At 50.9% G+C, this 24,531-nt stretch overlaps 2 protein-coding genes across 2 annotated transcripts; one reads left to right on the forward strand and one right to left on the reverse strand.

The window, feature by feature from the left end:
- Positions 1-1,609: 1,609 nt before the first annotated feature.
- Positions 1,610-7,573, reverse strand: SMIM7 (small integral membrane protein 7). Its single transcript, XM_035117043.3, has 5 exons — positions 7,534-7,573; positions 4,925-4,966; positions 3,331-3,383; positions 2,008-2,098; positions 1,610-1,732 (listed from the first exon to the last, which is right to left on the reverse strand). The coding sequence occupies exons 1-5, from the start codon at positions 7,557-7,559 to the stop codon at positions 1,717-1,719; spliced, it is 228 nt and encodes a 75-aa protein (XP_034972934.1). The 5' UTR covers positions 7,560-7,573; the 3' UTR covers positions 1,610-1,716.
- A 2,474-nt stretch (positions 7,574-10,047) lies between these two features.
- TMEM38A (transmembrane protein 38A) lies at positions 10,048-24,178 on the forward strand. The gene is made up of 6 exons (XM_060276503.2): positions 10,048-10,281; positions 18,522-18,678; positions 19,254-19,438; positions 20,874-20,961; positions 21,258-21,375; positions 22,528-24,178. The coding sequence occupies exons 1-6, from the start codon at positions 10,158-10,160 to the stop codon at positions 22,753-22,755; spliced, it is 900 nt and encodes a 299-aa protein (XP_060132486.1). The 5' UTR covers positions 10,048-10,157; the 3' UTR covers positions 22,756-24,178.
- The last annotated feature ends 353 nt before the right edge of the window (positions 24,179-24,531 follow it).

The raw sequence follows: 24,531 nt of genomic DNA on the forward strand, positions 1-24,531 counted from the left end.
AGAACTGTGGGTATGAGGGGGCATACAAATAATAATAATAATAATAATAATGTATGTGTTTGTGTGTGTGCATATATATATTTATGTATTTGTTAATGATTTGAAATGCTTATAAACCCCTGGCAACTATATTTCAAAATGTCTCCTGCCTCTCATCTCGTTGGTTTTACTTTCTGGCCGTCAAAAACAACGCCAGAGACCGCAAGGATCATGCCATTTGGCATACACCTCGCGAGGAGGTAGTATAATCATGTAAATAACAACAACAACAACAACAATAAATAATGTTGTACAGAAATCTAGACTTCCAACACACCACCTAATTGTTGGCCCAGCCAAACCGCAACGTTTTTGAAAAAATTGGCCCCCTGGCTACGATTGCCCTCAGGGTGTTCCCTCAGACCTATGAATCCATTATGGGCAGGTTCATTTTTTAAACTTTTTGACCCACCAGAACCAATGCTAAAATACATGTGCCATTGATCAAAAATAGGTTTAAAAAAGCATTCTGAAGGGGCCATGATGTTCCTGGGCATGTCTAAAGTGCGCCCCCCCACCGCTGCCTTTGCCGCTGAGGTAAAAAAATAAAATGTGTCACAGCAGACGTGTAAGTTTTAGCAGTCGAGCAGAACCAAACCCCTCTGAAAATAAAAAGTGGAAAAACCCTTCTGTGAATTCCCCAGAAGCACCGGGATCATTAAATTTATATGTGATTTGCACAGGTGTGTTTGCTTTAAGAACGACGCAGGTTATGGCTGTCACTTGGCAAAGGAATAATCCGGATGGGGCAGCTGCGGACTTTCCATCATGGCCGAACCATCGCTCCCGGTACACCGTTAATAGGAGAGCCTTCCTATTCCTCTGCCATTAAGGGAAGTGGAATGGGGGGACGTTTGCTACGGACGGCCCCCTTGAACGCTGCAGTTGGAGAACAGCCTTGACCAAAGGTGTCCTGGGCTTTGAAGACACTCGAACTCAGGACACAAGGGAGAAATGTGCCAAGAGGAAGGCACGCTTGGCAAACCCTCACGGGAATCAACTCCCGCCTGGAAGCCAATGTCCCCACTGTGGAAGGACGTGGGGATCCAGAATTGGCCTCTAAAGTCACTTACGGGCTCACTGTTAAAACCGTGTTTATGGAAGACAATCTTATTCAGCTATGAGAGATCGCCAAAGAAGAAGACGACAGAACCATGGTTTGCTGAACAAGCCACGGGTCATTCCAGAGACAGACAAAACATGGCTTGGCTTCTCCAGAGTTTGGTTTGCGTTTCCAGCTACTAATGCCGAACGGATCACGGCCAAGGAACCCCATCACACCAAATCACAGTTAAAACCAAGCTTTTTCGTAATGCCAACAACCAACCATGGCTTCAGATTGCGGTTTCTTGGTCACAAAATTACCATGGTTAAGCCGCTGGGCAGGTTTCACACATTTAAGGCCTAACCATGGTTCAAATAAACCAGTTTATAACAACTGTACTAGGTAACCCCCCACCACAACCACAGGCAAAAGAAACCATGTTTATATATGCTTGGCCACAAAAAGAAGTCACAATTTCATGAGATTTCTCTTTTTCGAAGAAATAAGACACCAAGACACTTGCAATGCTTAAAAACACGGCTTTTTTTTAAACTTCATGGTGAAGACATTACATCCAGCTGAAAGTCACTCCCAGGTTGTTATAGCCAGCAGCAAAGTCCACCAAAGATGGTTTAAGATCCAAATAACCTAGAAGACAAAAGAGAAGAGAAAATGGACAACGGATTCTTCCAGTTAGGCCCAAGGTTATTGCCCCCCATGTTGCAAAAGAGAGGGCCATGGTGTGCCGATGTGAAATCTGGACCTCTTACTGGCTCAAATCCAGCTTCCCCATAGCCCTTCGGTTCCTGAGCAGCGTCAGGTACGAGGCTGCAAGTAATAAATATTAACGTGAAATGCCCCAAAAACCAAGTTTAAGAGGCACACAACTGGGAAGATGGCACCCTTTCCCCCCACTGACTTACACAATCATGCAGAACATCATGAAGATATTCCACAGGGCGATGAAAATCCGGAAGTATCTCAGGCTGAGCAGAAACTCCCTGATGTTATCACCTAGGAGGAAATAAAATGAAATAAAATGGCAGGTGTCCCTATTGCCGCCCCAGTCCTCTCAAGCTATACTCGCTTTCATGCACAACAATGTTTGTGCACAATAACGGAAACTAATTAATCTACTAATAAGGATTTTGGAAAGCTGTTTGTTTCTCTGCTTGCTAAAGATCATAACCAGATTTTGCACAATGGTTGCAAAGATCAAGGAGCAGATTATTGCCGATGTTGGGGTACAATGGGGCGCCATTTCAAATCAAGATGGGAGACCAAACCTTTAAAAACTGCACTGGTTTTTCAGTTTCTAAGAAACCCTGAGCCCCAGCTTTGAGGCTGCTTGCAATCGTTATATTTTAAGTACCAAAGTGGTGAGCAAGGCACTTTGCAATTGATTCTTTTTTTTATATAAAAACAACAACAACAACAGTGGATGATAAATGCAATATATTGGTGGGAATCCTTAGAAGTAATTCAATATGAATCCTGTAAGGGGAAGCTAGAAGAGAAAATTATGTGGGGTGACTGCGGTTTATCAAACAAGATGCAATTTATATGTAGCATTAGAACATTTTTCTGACTTTGGAGTTCAATTCTAGGCACTTTTTTGAAACGCCACGAGGCCCAGTTAATGCAGGAGGACATGCGTTTGAAAAGCAGGAAGCCCCTGGCAGCTGGGAAGATTTGCTGCTGTTTGAATTGGTTCTAGATCAATATGGATTCATTCTTGCAGGATTGTTCTTAAGAACAACCTCCATGAAACCAAGGGAGAGGCCAGGCACTGCTAATGGTAAACGTCCAGGCTTTAGCGTATGAATTAACCGGGATCCTTGAGTGTCTGGAACTCGCAGCCGTCCCTGAGGAATTAGATTAAAGCAACTGCAGGACCCGCGTGGAACCAAGCGGTCCGGAATGCCAGGCAGCGGTGTGGCTTCGCGGCAGGTTTCCTGTTGCCTCGATGGAGGGCAAAACTATCCCATGCAAGGACTCTCTTGCAGAAGAAGCTGTTGGATCATTGGCCCACCGATCTCAGAACAGTCTACACTGACTGGCAGCAGCTGTCCGGGGCTTCAGGCCGGAGCCTCTGCCAGCTCTTTCTGGAGATGACAGAACTTGGGAGGCTTCAACAATGAAATCACACAAGCTCAGTGGGGTTTTTAGAGGGTCACGATGCACGGCAAGGTGGGTGCAGCATGGAGGCCTCAGCTCCACCTCCGTGCCTGCCTGGAGGGTATTACCTGTTGTCGGTTCCCTCACTTCTTCGCCAAAGCCCTGGCTCTCTTTCTTCTTCCTAAGAGGCAAGAAAGAGAAGGATTTACAGCAAGCCAGAGCATCAGCATCTCACAATGTTTTGAAAGGGATCTAGACCAGGGGCAGTCAACCTCTCTATACCTACCACCCACTAATGCATCTTTCTTGATGGTAAACTTTCCTTACCGCCCACCAGTGCTCGATGGAAGCAGGATTCAGCTTGTGCCGTGAACCCCCTACCGCCAACCTAGAATCCTGAAACGCCCACTAGTGGGCAGTAAGGGACCAGGTTGACAACCCCTGATCTAGACAAATGAGCGTAAGACGAGAGCTCTACCAATGGGTTTGGCTTAACGGAACACCTACGTCCCAACATCATAGCTGCCAAGTACCCCGTTTTCCCCGGGAAACCCCCGTTTTTACTTACCTTTTCCCGGTGGTCCCCCGTATGACTTCGTCTCCCGTTTTTCTCCGTTATTTTCTCCTGCCGGTGGCCATTTTTTTTCTGATTTGCCCTTCTATGGGCACAAAAAATGGCTGCCGCCAGCTTCAAAAGTCGCATCTACGCATGACCGGAAGTGCGTAGACGCGACTTCCGGTGTCGGCGGCGGCCATTTTTTGTGCCCATAGATGGGCAGGGTGACACCGGAAGTTGCGTTGACACACTTCCGGTCATGCGTAGAAGCTCCTTTTGAAGCCGCCGGCGGCCATTTTTGGTGCCCATAGAAGGGCAAAGCGACACCGGAAGTTACGTCGACGCAACTTCCGGTGTCACACGGCTGCCGGTCCCGGATTCTGCAGTCCGGGACTTGGAAGGTAAGCAACATCCGTCCGTCCCGGAAGACAATGGAGCGCACCCCCGGCGGCAAAGTAAAACTGCTGGAGAACCACAGCACCCGCTTGTTACTGCTGCCTCCCGTGTTGTTTTTGCTGCAGTAGCAGCACCAAAATGACTGCTCTAGGGCGCAAGTCTGGGCAGTGTGCCTGGAGGCCCTGGGCTGCCCAGGCGACAAGACCCCCCCTCCCCGCCCTCCTCACCGATAGGGTCCAAAGGAGACGTTTGGCACCCACGTGGCTGCAGGAGTTGCCGGAAGGAGGCGTACAAGGAGCCACCCAACCACCTTAGGGGGGGCTCCACTCTGGATTTGCGTACTATGGTTTGTTTCTTAGCCTTTTCTTTTCCAGAAGGTGTCCCACAAGGGTTTAGGATCAGAGTTTTCCTTCTCCTAGATGGGATACCTTTCCACAGGTGGCAAGCCCCATCCACCCCCCCCCCGAGACACTACACCTCTGAATACTGCTGAAGGGACGCTTAATCGTACCAACTCCACCAAGTACATGGAAAGCGGAGAAACTCCTTGAGCTCGGCTATAAGCCTCATTCGCCGGAGGTGTCAGGACTTGAACGCGGTGCCTTCGTCGAGAACAAGTGGCTGGAAGGTGGTTTCTCCTGAGCGGAGGCAGAAGCACTCAATCCAACCCCCCCCCCCCACACACACCCCTTCCAAGCCAGAACTGTGGTCCTCCTCCCAAGCCGACCCCAATTCCCTCCCAGCAGCTCCCCCCACCTCTGATCACTTACAGCCTGAAGTTTAACACTGCTCCTGCATTGACCAACAGTGTCCTGCATGGGGTGGAAGAAAGAAGGAAAAAAGAGAAACTGAGCAGCTTTCAATGGGTGGGGTTTTTCCTCAACCTAGCTTTGGACCACAGCTCTCTCCCTCCTCATTTATTTATTTTAAATTCGTTTATTTGGTTTTCGAATCAAAGATTTACAATCACATATCCAACATGCAACAAAAAAACACAAAATCTCCTGGACACTCTCTCTCAGGCATAGGCAAACTCCGGCCCTCCAGATTTGGGGACTACAATTCTCAGCATCCCTAGCTAACAGGACCAGTGGTCAGGGATGATGGGAATTGTAGTCCCAAACATCTGGAGGGGCGGAGTTTGCTGTGTGTGTGTGTGTGTGTGTGTGTGTCATTTTTCAAATCAAAATTTTACAGAGATATATCACATATAAATCATAAAAACAAGATTCCAAGGAGTCTCCCGGACTTCCACCCTCCCCTTTGTGTGTCTTATTGTTAATCATTTCCTCCTGCATCTTCTATAATGTAATCCAAATCTTTTACATCTCCCATTGTGCCCAAAATTCATCATTAAACTACAAGTGTTATTCCAGTCCCGCTAACCGTTCAACTGTTTACAATGGTTTTTAAGATAAATTATAATTCCCTCCCCCCCCCCGGCCTTCCTTATTGAAAGTTTGGTCTTCCCAATTTCTGATTCTTCTGGTCATTTTGGCCAATTTCTTTCTCATTTAATCCCCCAAACAGTCCTGTGAGGTAGCCAAGGCTGAGAGCCACTGAAGTCATGCTCCGCTACTGAGTAGTGGGGGGTGGGGGTGGTTTGAACCGTGGTGTCTCCCAGGTTCTAGCACCTCTCATCGCCACACCATCCCTAACCACTGGTCCTACTGGCTGCCCAATATTTTACAGGATCCATCTCATCCGGGACATAGTCTTTTCGTACTACTGCCTTCGGGCAAGAGATATAGAACAATGAAATCAAGAACAAATAGACTAAAAAAGAGTTTCTACCCAAAAGCTATACCAGGCATCCCCAAACTGCGGCCCTCCAGATGTTTTGGCCTACAACTCCCATGATCCCTAGCTAACAGGACCAATGGTCGGGGAAGATGGGAATTGTAGTCCAAAACATCTGGAGGGCCGAAGTTTGGGGATGCCTGAGCTATACAGTAACCATCTTAAATAGTGTAACTAAATAATTGACCTGAAGAGTTTTGTAGGTTTGTGAATGTGTGGCTGAAAATGTGTTTTTTGTTTTGTTTCTTGTTTTTGTTTTTATTGGATAGCATCCAATTTCACTATAATTGTTGTTGTTGTTTAGTCGTTTAGTCGTGTCCGACTCTTCGTGACCCCATGGACCAGAGCACACCAGGCACTCCTGTCTTGCACTGCCTCCCGCAGTTTGGTCAAACTCATGTTCGTAGCTTCGAGAACACTGTCCAACCATCTCGTCCTCTGTCGTCCCCTTCTCCTAGTGCCCTCCATCTTTCCCAACATCAGGGTCTTTTCCAAGGATTCTTCTCTTCTCATGAGGTGGCCAAAGTATTGGAGCCTCAGCTTCACGATCTGTCCTTCCAGGGAGCACTCAGGGCTGATTTCCTTAAGAATGGAGAGGTTTGATCTTCTTGCAGTCCATGGGACTCTCAAGAGTCTCCTCCAGCACCATAATTCAAAAGCATCAATTCTTCGGCGATCAGCCTTCTTTATGGTCCAGCTCTCACTTCCATGCATCACTACTGGGAAAACCATAGCTTTAACTATACGGACCTTTTTCGGCAAGGTGATGTCTCTGCTTTTTAAGATGCTGTCTAGGTTTGTCATTGCTTTTCTCCCAAGAAGCAGGCGTCTTTTAATTTCGTGACTGCTGTCACCATCTGCAGTGATCAAGGAGCCCAAGAAAGTAAAATCTCTCACTGCCTCCATTTCTTCCCCTTCTAAGGGACCAGTGGCCATGATCTTAGTACTGTACTCCTTTTCCGATTTTGAACCACTGTCCCCCTTGTTGTTGTTGTTGTTTAGTCGTTTAGTCATGTCCGACTCTTCGTGACCCCATGGACCATAGCACGCCAGGCACTCCTGTCTTGCACTGCCTCCCGCAGTTTGGTCAAACTCATGTTCGTAGCTTCGAGAACACTGTCCAACCATCTCGTCCTCTGTCGTCCCCTTCTCCTTGTGCCCTCCATCTTTCCCAACATCAGGGTCTTTTCCAGGGAGTCTTCTCTTCTCATGAGGTGCCCAAAATATTGGAGCCCCAGCTCACTGTAACCTCACTGTAATTGCACAATGACAATAAAGAAATCTAATCTAATCTAAGAGTGCAGCAACATCTGGAGGGCAGATGTTGGGAGGGAATGGAAATGAAGCAAAAGAAGATCGCCTCTCCTCCTGGCACCCCCTGCAGCCACCATCACCCTCCAATCTGCGAGACAGGCAGGAATCCGTCAGGTGAAGCTCCTGCTGCATGCATCCTCCCCAGGGGCGCCCTATGAACCCATTGCAGGGGGGGGGGCTCATCCTCTTCTGCCCTGCCTCCTCATTTTTGGACAGGGGTTGCTTAGCAACCCTGCTTCTTTCCCCTCCCCCCCTCCCCACTCACCCGAAGAGCAGCAAATCGCCCAGCATCCTGCTGCTTCCAGTCTCCTACCGGAAGTAGAGCTCCCCCCCACCGTTAGGTGACGTCAATCAGCGCCGCAGCCAATGAGCAGACGGCTTCCCCCTCCCTTGTTTTTAATTTCCCCGCCTCGGCCGCCAGGTGGCGCTCGCCCATTCTGGGAAGAGGAGGCACCGCTGATGCGTCACCAGCTTCAAGCACGCCCCCCTCCGCAGGCCCCGCTCGCTCGCCGGAGCTGGGCTTCCCCGCCACTGAGCATGCGCCTCGCAACCCGCGCACGCTCAGTAGTAGCTTGTGAAGCCACATGCCCTTTCTGAAACTTAGATTTTGCTGATGACAAACAGTAAATGCGGGAAGAGGAGGGGAGTTTGTTTCAGGGGAAACTGGGGGACGGGAAAGTTACATCTGGGGAGAAGGGCATCTGGCTCAGAGTAAAAAGCCCCATCACACTGGGTGACTGTGCCCATTTCTGTTAACTTGCGGAACTCCCTGCTGCCAGGTACTGGCGAATGCACGCCGGGTTTTTTAATGGCTGGGGGATTAGATGATTCTACGAACGAGAAAAGCTCAAATCAGGGTCTGGTAGGCGTGAGATAACTAACGGGCTCCTCCCCGTCCTGTCCAGTGGCACCCATTTTGCACCATTTATTTATTTCATAAAATTCACGCGCCGCTGGATAGTTACAAAATAAAAACCCTGCAAACGGTTTACAAAAAAAGTAGAACAGTGAAATCCGTTTTTTTTAAAAAAAAAAATCACAGTTCTTTAAGACATACTAAAACAGATTAAAATCCACATCAACTTTCTAAGCACCTGTCTGTATTGCAAGGGGTCGGACTGGATGACTCTTGGGGTCCCTCCCAACTCTACAATTCTGTGGTTTCTAGCCTGAGTCTATCCGGTACGCGGGGGGAGCCTCTGCCCGAGTTCAAAGGCCCCGAGTTCGCTTTCCTTCAGATCCTGGCCGGCGTAACCGGCGACAGGGGTCGAAACCGGAGTTAACTAGCCATCCGAGGAGTGAGGTAGGGTAAGGTTAATCCGGATTAAGGCAAAGTGAAGATCTGGACTCCTCCCACTCTCCCTGCAGAATGCAAACCGAAGAGCCGTGCACTTGAGTCGGGCCAAAGCGGGGATCCGTGCACCTGTTTCTCACGGTGGCCAAAGACACGCTTCTTCCAGGAAACCCAGAACCCGGGCGCTCTCTGAGGCAGCGGCTCCTGGCCACGGAGCCCCGCCGCCTCCCCTTCTTCAAGCCCGAGCATCAGATGAGCCTACAGGATCAGGCCTAAATGGACCCGTCCTGTCCAGCATCCCCTGCGTGGCCAAATACCCCTAGGAAACCAGATAGACTGCCTCTGCGCCTGGAGGTTCCACAAGGAAAGTTCCCAGGGAGTTCAGCGTCCTGATCTCACAGTGACAAACCCAATTCCCCCTTATGGGAAACAACAAGCGAGGAGGACCCGATCCCAAGTCCTCTCTCTTCCTGTGGCAGCAAAGCCATTGCCCATTACTTCCTCCCTATCAGTCGATGATGATGGATTATGGTGATGGTGATTTTGGTCTAGTGTTAAGGTTTTCGTTTTAGCCGCCCTTCCCGCTGAGTTCTGGGGCAGGTCCCCCTCCCCCCCTTCCCAGGAGCCCCCTTCTTCCTCTGCTCCTGGGGCTCCTACCCATAGAAATTTATTATTATTATTATTAGGCGAGCGAGAGCCTCCACCAAAGCCACTTCTCCCCAAATAATATATTGAAAGAAGATGAACAAATGAGCAAATTAGGCTAATCTGGACAGGCAGAAGATATGAAAATTAAATTTAAGGAGCCGCAGAAAGAGGGGGGAAGAAGAAGGAAGTCAGGTTTTGAAATGAATGCAAAAGTATTGAAATGTACAAAATTAGTGAACTGGTGAAACGCACAAGCTTGAAAAGTATAAATAAAAAAATAATAAAATAAAATAAAAGCCACTTCTATTCCCGTGCATTTGTATTTGTAACTCCGCACTTTGCAGAACTAACGACCTGCTCCTTTCCTCTCTTTGTCGGCCTTCCGTCTTTCTTTCTTTCTTTCTTTCTTTCTTTCTTTCTTTCTTTCTTTCTTTCTTTCTTTCTTTCTTTCTTTCTTTCTTTCTTTCTTTCTTGCCGAGAGTGGTGGCTCTGGTTTCTTGGCTGTCAAGGGTGGGGGGCTCCCAGGGCAGAGTTCACCCCAAGTCCACCCCCCCCGCCCGCATCCAGAATCCGGCAGCATCCACCCCCCAATTCACCTGCTGCCTTGAAGCCCGGAGGAGGCGCCTGGCTGTCAGTCCGGGGAAAGCGCGCCTCTCCTGGATAGATACCAAGCGGTTTTGGCACAGTCCAAGAGCGCTTCCATCCTATGTACCCCCCCACCCCCCCCACCGAGGGAGGGAGGGAGGGAGGTCCGCCGTGCGGGGGCGGCGCTGCAGGGGGCGGGCGGGGCGTCTCCCTATCCTCCCCCGCCCCCGCCCCTCCCCCGGCGCTGCGTCCCCCTCCTCCTCCTCCTCCTCCTCCGCGCTCCGTGCGCTCCCGTGCGCTCCCGGCCTCTCCGCGCTTGCTTGCTTCCCCCGCTTGCACCTGCCGCCGCCGCCGCCGGCGCCATGGACTTGGTGGGGGCCCTGGACGTGGGCGACCTGGCCGCCGCCTTCGCCCGCCTGCCCGTCTTCCCGGTCTTCGACCTGGGCTACTTCGTCGTCTCCATCCTCTACCTCAAATATGAGAAAGGCAAGACCACCCCTCCTCGCGTGCGTGCGTGCGCGGCGCTCCCCCTCCTGCGACCCCTGCCTGGACCTTTCCTCCCACGGGGTTAGGCCACCCTCCCCGGCCGTGCGACCCCCTTGCACCAACCATAGGCTCAAAACATCCCCATTCATCCATTTCCCCCCCCCGGGGGTGGGTGATTTATTATGGTTCTGTCGCCATCTCTCCCGGTGCCAAATCCCCGCGCCCCACAGCAGCTTTAAAGTTACCCTTCTACCAAGCCTCTCCCCCCCCCCCACCTCCAGAGCTGCACTGGATTTAGGGGGCATAAGGAAGAGGAGGGGGGCATGGGCGTAGCTGGGGGGGAACCCCCCCATAAATAAATAAATGATAAAAATACTTAAGTAACTGAGGGTCTGCACCTGCTAACATAAATCCTGCAGCTGTGAAAAAAGAGGGAAGGGAGACTCACCCTCCCAAAAGCACTGTTACCTCCTGTCCTGCCATGGACTTTCTGGAGACTGAATCACCCACCCTCCTCTGGCTTTCTGCTGATTCCTGTATGTGTTCCCAGTTGGGGAGGGTTACAGACTTTGGGGAGGGGAAGAGACCCATACAACGGGACCCCAAGGGTCTAGTCTGTACAGTGGTACCTCGCTGTATTTCAGTCATGGGGGAGGGGGCTGCTGTATTGGGGTGGGGGGTTTGTGTACTTAGGGTGGCGGAGGCGGCGATGCTGTGCTGGGTTTCTTGTCCCCAAGCAGCAGCAGCAGCACACTTTCTAAATAAAGAAGTGTGGGGTGGGAATGTCCCAGAGAAACGCAGTCAGCAGCGCCAAGGAGCCAGAGACAACCTTGGCTTGGGGAAATCTGAGACCCTCCAGCAGGCTGAGACCTCCGGTGTGATGGATGGAGGCAGTTGGGGCTCTTTCTCCTTGAAAGGACAGGCCAGGTGCCCAGACCCAGAGGGGGCCTGGATGTGGGTCAGCAGCAGTTGGTAGGCATGCCTGAGGGATGTAGGGAGGGGAGCCGGAGAGGCCATCCCCGGCTGGCACCCAGCTCCTCTAAACATTAGGAAGATTCCACCTCAACATGAGGAAGAACTTCCTGACAGTAAGAGCTGTGCGGCAGTGGAATTTGCTGCCAAGGAGTGTGGTGTAGTCTCCTTCTTTGGAGGTCTTTAAGCAGAGGCTTGACAGGCATATGTCAAGAATGCTTTGGTGGTGTTTCCTGCTTGGCAGGGGGTTGGACTGGATGGCCCTTGTGGTCTCTTCCAACTCTATGATTCTATGATTCCTGTTGCGGAGGAAACAGGACCCACTTCAGACCAGCCTGGGCAACTGCGTGACTGTGACTCGGTCCATGGGGTCAGAATCAGGAAGGAGTACTGTTTGCTCAGAGATTCTCCCAGCCTCCTCAGCTCACAAGGGAATACAGTGGTCCCTCGGTTCTCAAAATTAATCCGTTCCGGAAGTCTGTTCCAAAACCAAAGCGTTCCAAAACCAAGGCGTGCTTTCCCATAGTAGAAAGTCATGCAAAACGAATTAATCCTCCGTTCTGGACTTTTAGAAACAACCCCTAAAACAACCATTTAACGTGAATTTTTTACTCTCTAACAAGACCATTGATCCATAAAATGAAAGCAATGATCAATGTACTGTACTATAAAATAAATAAGACAGTATTGTAGGTGATGAAAATCAAAATTAAATGTTTTTCATACCTGCACTGATGATAGTCATTGTTTGGATGGGGGGCTTTTATCTATTTTTGCAGTCACACAATCAATCAATCAATCAGTAGCTGAGCTGGGTTCCACGCAGTCACAAAAACAAATTAATAATAATAATAAAAAGCCTCAAAAACGCAAAATAAAGAGCAAAAACAAAAGCGCCAAACTCAATCCGTTCCGGAAGTCCATTTGACTTCTGAAATGTTCAAAAACCACAAGGCACAGCTTCTGATTGGTGTAGGTGCCCCGCAAACAATCGCCGACAACCGCGTCGGATGTTTGGCTTCCGAGAAACGTATGAAAGCCGGAACACTGACTTGCGGCTTTTCGGAGTTTGAGAACTAAGGCGTTTGAGAACCAAGGTCCCACTGTACTGGGCACCACAATTTATGGAGGATGCTGACAAGCTGGAAGGTGGGCAGAGGAGGGCAACCTAGATGATAAAGGGTCTGGAAGCCAAGCCTGATGAGGAACAGTTGAAGGAGCTGGGGATGTTTAGCCTGGGAGAAAAAGGAGGAGATATGAGAGGCGATATGAGAGCCATCTTCCGATATCTCAATGGCTGTCACATGCAAGAGGGAACATGAGCTTTCCCCCAATGGATTCAAGTTGCTTGGAAGGAGATTCCAACTACATCCGGAAGAACCTCCCATCTCTTACAATTCTATGATCCTGAGAATTCAGCAGGTCTTTTTTGTGTGTGTGTTAAGTCGCTAGTCCTCATGGACTTGCAAAGAGAAGCAAACACGCCCCGGGAAGCGGTGTTGCAAGCTTTGTGGTGGAAAAGGAGTTCAAAACAGTTTCTGGGAGGTTGGGCAGAAAGGCTTTTCGCCCCCTCTCCCTGCTGCCTCTGAAAAGGAACGATCTGATCTCATTACTAATAGCCGCGAGTTCAGTGCAGCCACACACCTGGGACCACACCTGCCTCCGCCCTGGCTATTTCCTGTCTCAGGTGCAGGGAAGCGAGGTGGATGTTCATTTGCCTGTGCCAAGCCACCTTTGTCTCTAGCTGGTGCAGAGCTGAGGCGAGGCTTTAGGAAAGGAGATTGTGGCAATACATCAGAAAAAGGGTTCTGATGTCCGACGGTGGGACGGGCTCCCTCGGAAGGTGGAAGTCTCTCCTTCCTTGGAGGTTTTTAAGCATCATCATCATCATCATCATCATCATCATCATAATATATTTATTATTCATACCCCGCCCATCTGGCTGGGTTTCCCCAGCCACTCTGGGCGGCTTCCAACAAAAAATTAAAAATACATTAAAACATCAGTCATTAAACACTTCCCTAAACAGGGCTGCCTTCAGATGTCTTCTAAAAGTCAGATCGTTGTTTATTGGTAGGCGATAATAACAGAGGCTAACCAGAGAATTTTGAGAAGCAAAGCCGCTCGTAAGCCTGAACTTTATTAACTGTTGCAACAGGGTGCTCACAACCACACGCAGGAGGCAAGGAGGGACCCCGAACATTGGTGTGCAAGCTCTTATATAGACATTTGAAATTGCCCACCCTGGAACCCAAGACCACCCCCCAATACATCATACATACATCACAGAAGGGGCGGTCTACAGCAGAAATCTGTGTTGTTTTTCTCCTGTCTGCCAGGATACCTGATAATGTATCACTGATTGCATTGCTGCTGTTGTTGTTTAGCCGTTTAGTCGTGTCCGACTCTTCGTGACCCCATGGACCAGAGCACGCCAAGCACTCCTGTCTTCCACTGCCTCACGCAGTTTGGTCAAACTCATGTTCGTAGCTTCGAGAACACTGTCCAACCATCTTGTCCTCTGTCATCCCCTTCTCCTTCTGCCCTCCATCTTTCCCAACATCAGGGTCTTTTCCAGGGAGTCTTCTCTTCTCATGAGGTGGCCAAAGTCTTGGAGCCTCAGCTTCAGGATCTGTCCTTCCAGGGAGCACTCAGGGCTTATTTCCTTAAGAATGGAGAGGTTTGATCTTCTTGCAGTCCATGGGACTCTCAAGAGTCTCCTCCAGCACCAGAATTCAAAAGCATCCATTCTTCGGCGATCAGCCTTCGTAGTCCAGCTCTCACTTCCATACATCACTACTGGGAAAACCATAGCTATACAGACCTTTGTCAGCAAGGTGATGGTCTCTGCTTTTTAAGATGCTGTCTAGGTTTGTCATTGCTTTTCTCCCAAGAAGCAGACGTCTTTTAATTTCGGGACTGCTGTCACCATCTGCAGTGATCATGGAACCCAAGAATGATGGCATTACCTGGGCCATCTGGCCACTTTTTTGTGAGGATAACTATGGAGGCTTTTCCATTTCCTTCCTCCTTGCAGAGAAATATTTGAGGTCACTGAAAGAGTCAAAATGGCTTTAGGACTGTTTTCCTGTACTGTTTCAAGACATGTGGTTTATATATTTATGTATGTGTTAGCCTTGTACAGTTATGAACATTTATTACAAACGTATATATGTGACCTTAAAATTCCTATAACACGGGTTTGCGGTGTTCGGGAGCCAAAACGTCTGCGTACCAAGGCATTCGATAACCGAGGCACGGCTGTAATTGGAGAAATGTTGCAACATGAATAATCTGAAGCCAGGTTTCCAGTGATGAGTGATGGAAAGAGATTATTGCGTTAGGATCACAATATTAAAAGTGTCAAGATAGGGTGCAGCAGAGTGGGAGGGGGGATAAGGAATAAGCACCCCAGGAAACGGGCTTGGAAGTTGGAAACAGAAAAGAAACCTCTTTTTTAGATGAACTGGAATTTTATGTGTATAGTTTTTTGGAAATTTAATAAAAAATATATCATTAAATTGGGGGGGGGGATGAATACAACCCATCCCAGCCCTTCTGGTTAGGAGGCGGAATTGTAAAATCATGGAATCGTAGAGTTAGAAGGGACCCCTGAGGGTCATCCAGCTCAACCCCCGCAATGCAGGAATCACAGCTAAAGCATCCCTGGCAGGTGGCCACCCAAGCTAAACAGCCTTGGCCCAGTATCCCTGAAGGAGCGTCTCCACCCCCATCGTTCAGCCTGGACACTGAGGTCCAGCTCTGAGGGTCTTCTGGTGGTTCCCTCCCTGCAAGAAGTGAGGTTACAGGGAACCAGGGACAGGGCCTTCTTGGTGGTGGCCCCCTCCCATCAGATGTCAAGGGAATAATAGAGAACCTACAAAAGGACTCTATATGGGCTCTTAGGTACCCCATAAGGGGAAAGGAGCGGTTTTTCTTCTTCTTATAACACCCGGAAGTGAGTGTTCCGGTTTGCGAACGTTTTTCGGAAGCCGAACACCCGACATGTGGCTTCCGATTGAGTGCAGGAAGCTCCTGCAGCCAATTGGAAGCCGTGCCTTGGTTCCAGAACGGATTATGTTCGAGAACCAAGGTACGACTGTAATCCAAAAAGGGCTTCACCCCTTCAAAAAAGCAATCCTCATTCGATTCTCTCATTCTAGCTGTTAGCTTTGTTGATTCAACGTGGGTAGGGGGCTGGTTGTTGTATTCAAGGACCCCCCCCCCTGAAGTAGCCAGATCTCAGCTCCAGAATTGCAAGGCAACCCACTCAGAAAGACCCAGAATCGGTTCTGGTCAGGGACGGCTTTGCGAGGGCCACTAACGTTTTCCCTTGGCGGCAAAAGATAAGTCCTGCCTTTTTGCCAGCTGCAGGATATCCAGTTTCTTGCCTCCTTCCCCTCCCTGGGTGCTCATTCCTTTCCCAAATTAGAAGCAGGCTGTGTAGCTGCTTGGCTGGGGCACAGAGAACCCAGCAAGGCTGGGGTGGGGGTGGGGGGTAGGGATGAGATTCTCTAGGGCACTACCCTCACCGGCGGAGCATTTTTTGCGCAGAAATCATGGCTGCTTCTTGCGGCCTCGAACGAACGGGTTTTGGAGAGGCAGGCAGGTCTTGGTTTTGGTGCAGAATGCAGCCCGCTCTGCTCAAGCTAACGTACTGTTGGAGGGAGGGAGGAGAGGAACCCAGAACATTGGTGTACAAGCTCTTATATAGACTGTTGAAATTGCCTCCCCTGTAGCTCAAGACCACCCCCCAAAACTTCAGGCATACATCACAGAAAGAGGTGGTCCCCAGCAGAAATGGGAGTGTGTTGCTTCTCTCCTGTCTGCCAGGATACCTGATCATGCCTTATCAATTGCCTTTTCTGGGTAGCCTGGCCATTCCTTGGAGATGGCAAATACTTAGTTCCTGAATCCCTTACGCATATTGGTAGTTTGCTCAGTTTAATATATACCGGTAATAATAATAATAATAATAATAATAATAATAATAATAATAATAATTTATTATTTATACCCCGCCCATCTGGCTGGGTTTCCCCAGCCACTCTGGGCAGCTTCCAACCGAATATTAAAAACAGTACAGCATCAAACATTAAAAACTTCCCCAAACAGGGCCGGCTTCAGTTGTCTTCTAAATGTAAAATAGTTGTTTATTGCCTTGACATCTGCTGGGAGGGCGTTCCACAGGGCGGGCGCCACCACCGAGAAGGCCCTCTGCCTGGTTCCCTGTAACCTCCCTTCTCGCAATGAGGGAACCGCCAGAAGGCCCTCGGTGCTGGATCTCAGTGTCCGGGCTGAACGATGGGGGTGGAGACGCTCCTTCAGGTATACTGGACCAAGACCGTTTAGGGCTTTAAAGGTCGGTACCAACACTTTGAACTGTGCTCAGAAACGTACTGGGAGCCAATGTAGATCTCTCAGTTATATGGTCCTGGCGGCCACTCCCAGTCCCTAGTCTAGCTGCCGCATTCTGGATTAATTGCAGTTTCCGGGTCACGGTACCCGCCAGACTGTATTTGAAAAGGGAGGTGTGTAAGCCCCTACAGTCCGAAGCCCATTGGAAAGCTTTTCCCATCTCCTTCCTCCTTGCAGAGAAATATTTGAGGTCAATTTAGGAGAGTCTAAACCGCTTCAGGATTCCTCAGACACGTAATTGATATACTTATGTATGTGTTTGCCTTGTACATTTATGAACATTTCTTTTATATCTTAGACCTTATAATTCTCATAACAGTACCTGGCTTCAAATCGCATCATCGTCTAGGTCTGGATTTGCCTCCCCACCCTGTAAAATGGGGGACCCTCGGATCGTCTCCGCAAGTGGGGAAAGGGTAGTTTGGGCTTTGGTGGGCTGGCGTCTGCGGAGGAGAGCGGGGGCACAGGCCCCTCTCTGCTTTATTTTTAGACAGTGGCAGGGGTATCCAGTTCACAGAGAGAGGGGGCCTCTTCCTTCCCTTGCGGTTCCTTGCAGCTGCTTGCGTTCATGGATTTGAACCCACAACAAATGGCCCACAGGAGTAACAAAAGTCTCTTTTTTTGCTTCAAACTAGAGTCAGAGCCGAGAGGTGTTATATATACAGTATATATATAATTTATCTATTTGGTTTTTTCAAATTAAAATTTTACAGAGATATATCACATAGAAATCATAAAAACAAGATTCCAAGGAATCTCCCGGACTTCCACCCTCCCCTCTGTGCGTCCTATTATTAATCCTTTCCTTCCACATCTTTTATGATACAGTGGTACCTCGGTTTTCCAACGTAATGCGTTCCGGAGTTCTGAAACGTTCGAAAACCGAGGCGCAGACAGCCACAAAAAAAAAAAAAAATGGTTGCAAAGACACAGATCGATTGCACCCAGCGGGAGCTGCGTGGCATAAGGCACGTTTGAAAACCGAAGCATTTGCTTCTGGGTTTATGGCGTTCAGAAACCAAAATGTCCGTCAACGGAGACGTTCAAGAACCGAGGCGCCATTGTAATCCAAAACCTTTACACCCGGAATTCAACCTTCAAGGGCCATCCAGTCCAACAGTGGCGCCTCGGTTCTTGAACGTCTCCGTTGACGGACATTTTGGGGGGAGGGGGGCCGTCACCGCCTCCTGCGGCAAGGGGTTGCCGAGGTGAACTCTGTCCCTGATGCCCAAGAATCGTGGCGTTAGGAGAGGAGGAGGAAAGGAAATGTCTCTCGCCACCACCCCTCGGGGTAGAATCATAGAATCATAGGGTTGGAAGAGACCACAAGGGCCATCCAGTCCAACCCATCAAAAACACCATCAAAGCATTCTTGACATATGCCTGTCAAGCCTCTGCTTCAAGACCTCCAAAGAAGGAGACTCCACCACACTCCTTGGCAGCAAATTCCACTGTCGAACAGCTCTTACTGTCAGGAAGTTCTTCCGAATGTTTAGGTGGAATCTTCTTTCTTGTAGCTTGAATCCATTGCTCCGTGTCCGCTTCTCTGGATGGAGCAGCAGAAAACAACCTTTCTCCCTCCTCTATATGACATCCTTTGATATATTTGAACATGGCTATCATATCACCCCTTAACCTTCTCTTCTCCAGGCTAAACATACCCAGCTCCCTAAGCCGTTCCTCATAAGGCATCATTTCCAGGCCTTTGACCATTTTTGTTGCCCTCTTCTGGACACGTTCCAGCTTGTCAGTATCCAGCTTGTCAGTAGATAGCTCCTCACTGCGGAAGATGCCCAGAGAGGGGAAGGTGTTTAAAGGGCCGCGCTTCTCTCCTTCCCCACCCGCCGCAGGTGCCGTGGAACTGTCCCGCCAGAGCCCCTTCGCTTCCTGGGTCTGCGCGATGCTCTACTGCTTCGGCAGCTACATCCTGGCCGACCTGCTCCTGGGAGAGGCCCCCGTCGACTACTTCAGCAACAACGCCAGCGTCCTCCTGGCCACGGCGGTCTGGTGAGGCCACCTCTCTGCCTCTCTGGTGACGGCACCCGCATTGTGGGGGGTTGGGTAGATGACCCCCCCGGGGGGTCCCTTCCAGCTGCACAATCCCATGGTTCTATATCACCAAGCAGACAATCCCTCTTGCATGAGCACAAAGGGGGGGGGGGCAGTGGCATAGCGTGGGGTTGGCTGTGCCCGGAAGATCACAGCCACAGAGATAAGAAAATAAAGAGTCGCTCCATTGTCGGGAGAGAGGTCACCCCCTGGTTCGCAAGCCGCTTTCGGCGGACGGAAGCGCACAGCTTTCTTGAGGCAGCGCTGGGTGTTGAAATTTGGCGCCCCTAACAATTTTGTGCCCCTTTGTTCCACCCCCACCCCCCCATCCTAGAGCTGCATGCGGCCCTGAATGGGAATGCCCCCCTGCCTTTGCCTCTTGCTCACCTGGAGGGAGGAGAGAGGAGGCTCAGGTGTAGAAACTGGTCCAGGAGCTTTGGCCTGGTCTCCTTTTACCTCACCCCCCTCGCCTTGTGGCAGGGAGTCCCGCAGGCTTCACCCCCACACCCCCCCGCTCTTTCTTCTTCTTCCAGGTACTTGACTTTCTACTGCCCTCTGAACATCTTCTACAAGTGCGTCAGCTTCCTGCCGGTCAAGCTGGTCTTCGTGGCGATGAAGGAGGTGGTCAGGGTCCGCAAGATCGCTGCCGGGGTCCACCACGCTCACCACCAGTACCACAACGGCTGGCTCGTCATGGTCATTGTCGGGTTCGTCAAAGGTGGGACGCCACGCCCCCCCCCCCACGAATTCCAGGCGCTGGGTTTCCGCTCGGCCTGGCCTAGTCCTCCTCTGCCCTTGTGAGAGCGCTGGGTATGGCTCAAGGAGAGGCCACTTGCCTGGCATGTAGAATGCCACAGGTTCAACCCCCAGCCTCCCCCTATTTAACACAGCCCTTTTTCAATCAGATCATGAGGTCTGGAAACTTTGAATTTAGGGGTCACACCGTAGCTTTGCAGCTAGAGCACCTGCTTGGCATGCAGAATGCTCTAGATTCCATCTGCGGTGTCTCCAGGCAGGGCCGGAAACTCTGGAGTCCCGTTCTCCTCTGCAAACAGCTCCCTTATGAAGGGTGGGGAGGGGCAGGTGGGACTATCCCTTGCCGGATATTCGGCCCACAGAGAGTCCCCTTTCCTTCCGCCAAATCCGCTGAAAGGTGGGCTAGGGGCTTTCTAAATAAATCACAGAATCGTAGAGTTGGGAGGGAGTCCCGAGGAGCACCACGAAAGCATCCCTGGCAGAGAGTTATCCAACTCCTAGGTCAGGCATCCCCAAACTTCGGCCCTCCAGATGTTTTGGACTACAGTTCCCACCATCCCTGACCACTGGTCCTGTTAGCTAGGGATCATGGGAGTTGTAGGCCAAAACATCTGGAGGGCCGCAGTTTGGGGATGCCTGCTCTAGCTTAAAAACTTTTAATGAAAACAATAAGTTGTCCCTTCCTCCCTTCTTTCCTTCCTCCCTCCCTCCTTTATTTCCTCCCTCCCTCCCTCCCTCCCTTCTTTCATTCCTTCTTTCCTTCCTTCCTTCCTCCTTTATTTCCTTCCTTCCTTCCTCATTCCTTTCTTTCTTTCTTTCTTTCTTCCTTCCTTCCTTCCTTCCTTCCTTCCTTCCTTCCTTCCTTCCTTCCTTCCTTCCTTCCTTCCTTCCTTCCTTCCTTCCTTCTTTCCTTCCTTCCTTCCTGCCTCCCTCCCTCCATTCTTTCTTTCTTTCTTTCTTTCTTTCCTTCCTCCTTCCTTCCTTCCTTCCTTCCTTCCTTCCTTCCTTCCTTCCTCCCTCCCTCCCTCCCTCCCTCCCTCCCTCCCTCCCTCCATTCTTTCCTTCTTCCTTCCTTCCTTCCTTCCTTCCTTCCTTCCTTCCTTCCTTCCTTCCTTCCTTCCTTCCTTCCTTCCTTCCTCTGGAGGTCTTGAAGCAGAGGCTTGACAGGCATATGTCAGGAATGCTTTGATGGTGTTTCCTGCTTGGCAGGGGGTTGGACTGGATGGCCCTTGTGGTCTCTTCCAACTCTATGATTCTATGATTCTTTCCTCCCTCCCTCCCTCCCTCCCTCCCTCCCTCCCTCCCTCCCTCCCTCCCTCCCTCCCTCCCTCCCTCCCTTCTTTACTTCCATCTTTCTTTCTTTCCTTCCTTCTTTCCTTCCTTCCTTCCTTCCTCAGGATCTGGAGTCGCTCTCATGTCCAACTTCGAGCAGCTGCTGCGAGGCATCTGGAAACCGGAAACAAACGAGCTCTTGCACATGACCTTGTGAGTAAAGGGCTCTGTTGCCTGTTGGGCGCAGCTGCTGCCCGCCTGGGATGGTAGGGACAGAGCAAAGATTTCAGAGGGACCTTGATGCAGGCGCCTTTGGACGAGACAGGGAGGGAGACCGTCAAGAGGCGGGGAGTTCCAAAGTCTTTGTAGCTCCACCCTCCTTTGCCTCTGGCCCTGCCCACCACCACTATGCTGCCGCCGGAAGGCAATGTGGCCCTTGGGGGTGGGGGAAAAGGCTTTTGAAATCGTATAAAAAAATAAAATAAATTCAATTTCTGTTGCTATTGCAGCCCCTCCAAAGCCAGCTTGTACGGAGCGTTGCTTTTCACCCTGCAACAAGCTCACTGGTTGCCTGTCTCCAAAGCCACCCTCATATTTTTCTTCACCCTCTTCATGATCGTTTGTAAGGTGAGCCTCAGGCCGTGGGGGGGGGGGACGGGACGGACAAGGCTAGCGGGAGGAAAAGAATTAAATCTTTCTGCTGGGTAGAAGGGTTGGCACCCGGGTTTAGTGAAAGAGGTTGTTCAGCAATCTTGGAGGCAATACAGAAGTTATTTGTTTCACCATCTTGGTGCCCCCAAAACAGACCTTACTGGAATAAAGGGACCGTTAGACCCCCACCTACAGCTGACCTCGGGTGTGGGTGTGTGAAGAGTGCGGGTTTGGCCTGGTAGCATTGTCCCCTGGACCCCCAGAGAAGCGAGGGAAGACCCTCCAAGTGTCCCTATTTTCCAGGGACAGCCCCAGATCTACAGAAGCCGCCCCGGTTTCTGATTTGATCCAAGAACATCCTGCTTTTCCTTAGGACCTCGATATTTTCATGGGAGGAATGTTGGAGGGTATAGGACGTCTCTATTTTCAGGGGAGAAACGTTGGAGGAGATGGAATAGGACGTCCCTCTTTTCATGGGAGAAATGTTGGAGGTGATGGAATAGGACGTCTCTATTTTCATGGGAGAAACGTTGGAAGGGATGGAATAGGACGTCCCTATTTTAACGGGAGAAATGTTGGAGGGGATGGAATAGGGTGTCCCTATTTTCATGGGAGAAATGTTGGAAGGGATGGAATAGGACGTCCCTATTTTCACGGGAGAAATGTTGGAAGGGATGGAATAGGACGGCCCTATTTTCACGGGCGAAACGTTGGAGGGGATGGAATAGGACGTCCCTCTTTTCATGGGAGAAATGTTGGAGGTGATGGAATAGGACGTCCCTCTTTTCATGGGAGAAATGTTGGAGGTGATGGAATAGGACGTCCCTATTTTCACAGGAGAAACGTTGGAGGGGATGGAATAGGACGTCCCTATTTTCACGGGAGAAACGTTGGAGGGGATGGAATAGGACGTCCCTCTTTTCATGGGAGAAACGTTGGAGGGGATGGAATAGGACGTCCCTATTTTCACAGGAGAAACGTTGGAGGGGATGGAATAGGACGTCCCTATTTTCACGGGAGAAATGTTGGAGGGGGTGGAATAGGACGTCCCTATTTTCATGGGCGAAACGTTGGAGGGGATGTGAGTGGTGGGGCCACTAACTGAGACTCCTCCCCCCCCCCGGACAGGTCTTCATGACAGCGACCCACTCCCACGGCTCGCCCTTTGCCCCCTTCGAAGGGGTCGCCTGCCCCATCCTTTTCGGCTCCGTCCCCGCCGGGCACCACGACGACCACCACCACCACGGCGGAGGGGGCCACGAGCTGCCCCCTCCTCAGCCCCCCCAGCTGCCGGCCAAGTCACGGGAGGAGCTGAACGAGGGCACGAGGAAGAGGAAGGCCAAGAAGGCCGAGTGAGGGCCCCCCCACCCCCCGAGGAGGGACTCCACGGCTGACTCCTGCTGTCTGACCTTTGCTCGCCCATCTGGGCTGGATGGGGGGGCTCCTCAGGACACAGAGGCTGCTCAAGGACCCCCACCTCGAGAAAAACAAGGACCCTTTTCTGCAACGGCAAGCCCACCCTCACGCTTCCATCCCCCTTCTTGATCCCATGGAAGAGACTCTGGTGCGCTTGGGGGGGGCTTTGGAATCCAGCCGGACCCCCCGCCCCATCACAAGGGTCAATGGCTCGTCTCCACTGTTCCACTCGTGTGCCATTGCTGTGCCGGTGTGTGTGTGTGTGTGTGTGTGTGTGCCCTCCCCAGAGCCAGCTGCAATTGCAGCAGCGGGGAGAAGCCCAGCCCAGCTTCCATGCAAAGCCCTGGGGCGAGAGGGGGTGGCTCCGAGCCCCGAATCCCACCTAAATTATCTATTTATTGATCCGTTTTTTGCTGCTCGGGGAATTTCAGAGCTGCCCTTTCCACCTCTCGGTTGCCCCTCCTTGCCGCCAGTAGGAATAATAATAATAATAATAATAATAATAATAATAATAATAATAATAATATATTTTTACCTTACCCATCCGGCTGGGTTTCCCCAGCCACTCTGGGTGGCTCCCAACAGATCAAAAACAGAATAAAACATCGGACATTAAAAACTTCCCTAAACTTCCCTTCCGACGTCTTCTCAAAGCCCGTTCGTTGTTTATTTCCTTGACATCTGATGGGAGGGCATTCTGCAGGGCAGGCGCCACCACCGAGAAGGCCCTGTGCCTTTGGGCAGCCTCACCCACTGGGTGCTCAGCGGAGCGCATTTCATAGAGCTGCAGAGTGGGAAGGGACCTCGCCGGTCATCTAGTCCAACCCCCCCTGCAACATAGGGATACGCCGCTGACCGGTTCAGGGATCGAACCCGCAACCTTGGCATTATTGGCACCGCGCTCTAACCTGCTGGTGAACTTCTGCAGAAAACCTGCAGAATAACCCCGGGCCCGACATGTGAATCGCAGAGGGGCCTCTGAGCGTACGCAGAGTGCCTCGCGCCTCCTCCTGCATCCCCGGTCTTAAGAGAGCGCGGCTGAGGGTCGGCTGGGTCCCAGGACGACGCCAACCGGGTTTTCCTGGGCTTGGGTGGTGGGACTCAGACCTTGGCAGGAGAGCGGGCAAGATAACTGGCTGCCCCGGCCCCAAACGGAAGGCCGGGGGTGGAGACCCCGACCCCTTCCTCGGTTGCTCTGAAGTGCCCCTTCCGTGGCGTGAAAAGGAGGCACCCCTGGGCTCCCCACAAGAAAGTGCCTTTCTCCCGACACCCCTCACTCACCCAAATGCCTGGTGGGCACCGTGCAAGATTTGAAGTGTGGGGAACACGGCCGACCTGGGAATAAAGGGCCTCTGGGAAGTGATTCTCCGACTGGTGTGTTTCTCTCCTGTTTGCAGTTTGGGGAGGGGGGCAAAAACCCCTGGGGGGCGTCTTCTGACAAGCACCATATGTGGGTGGGTAGCTGGTTGGGTCAACTGCATTTCCACAGCACTTTGAGAGAAATCACTTGCCGATCCGAAGGTTGGCAGTTCAAATCCCTGTGACGGGGTGAGCTCCTGTCACTCTGTCCCAGCTCCTGCCCACCTAGCAGTTCGAAAGCACACCAGTGCAAGTAGATAAATAGGTACCACTCCGGTGGGAAGGTAAATGGTGTTTCTGTGCGCTGCTCTGGTTTGCCAGAAGCGGCTTAGTCCTGCTGGCCACATGAGTTGGAAG

Source organism: Zootoca vivipara, chromosome 6 (genome assembly GCF_965207765.1).
Source record: "Zootoca vivipara chromosome 6, rZooViv2.hap1.1, whole genome shotgun sequence".
NCBI classification, from domain to species: domain Eukaryota; kingdom Metazoa; phylum Chordata; class Lepidosauria; order Squamata; family Lacertidae; genus Zootoca; species Zootoca vivipara.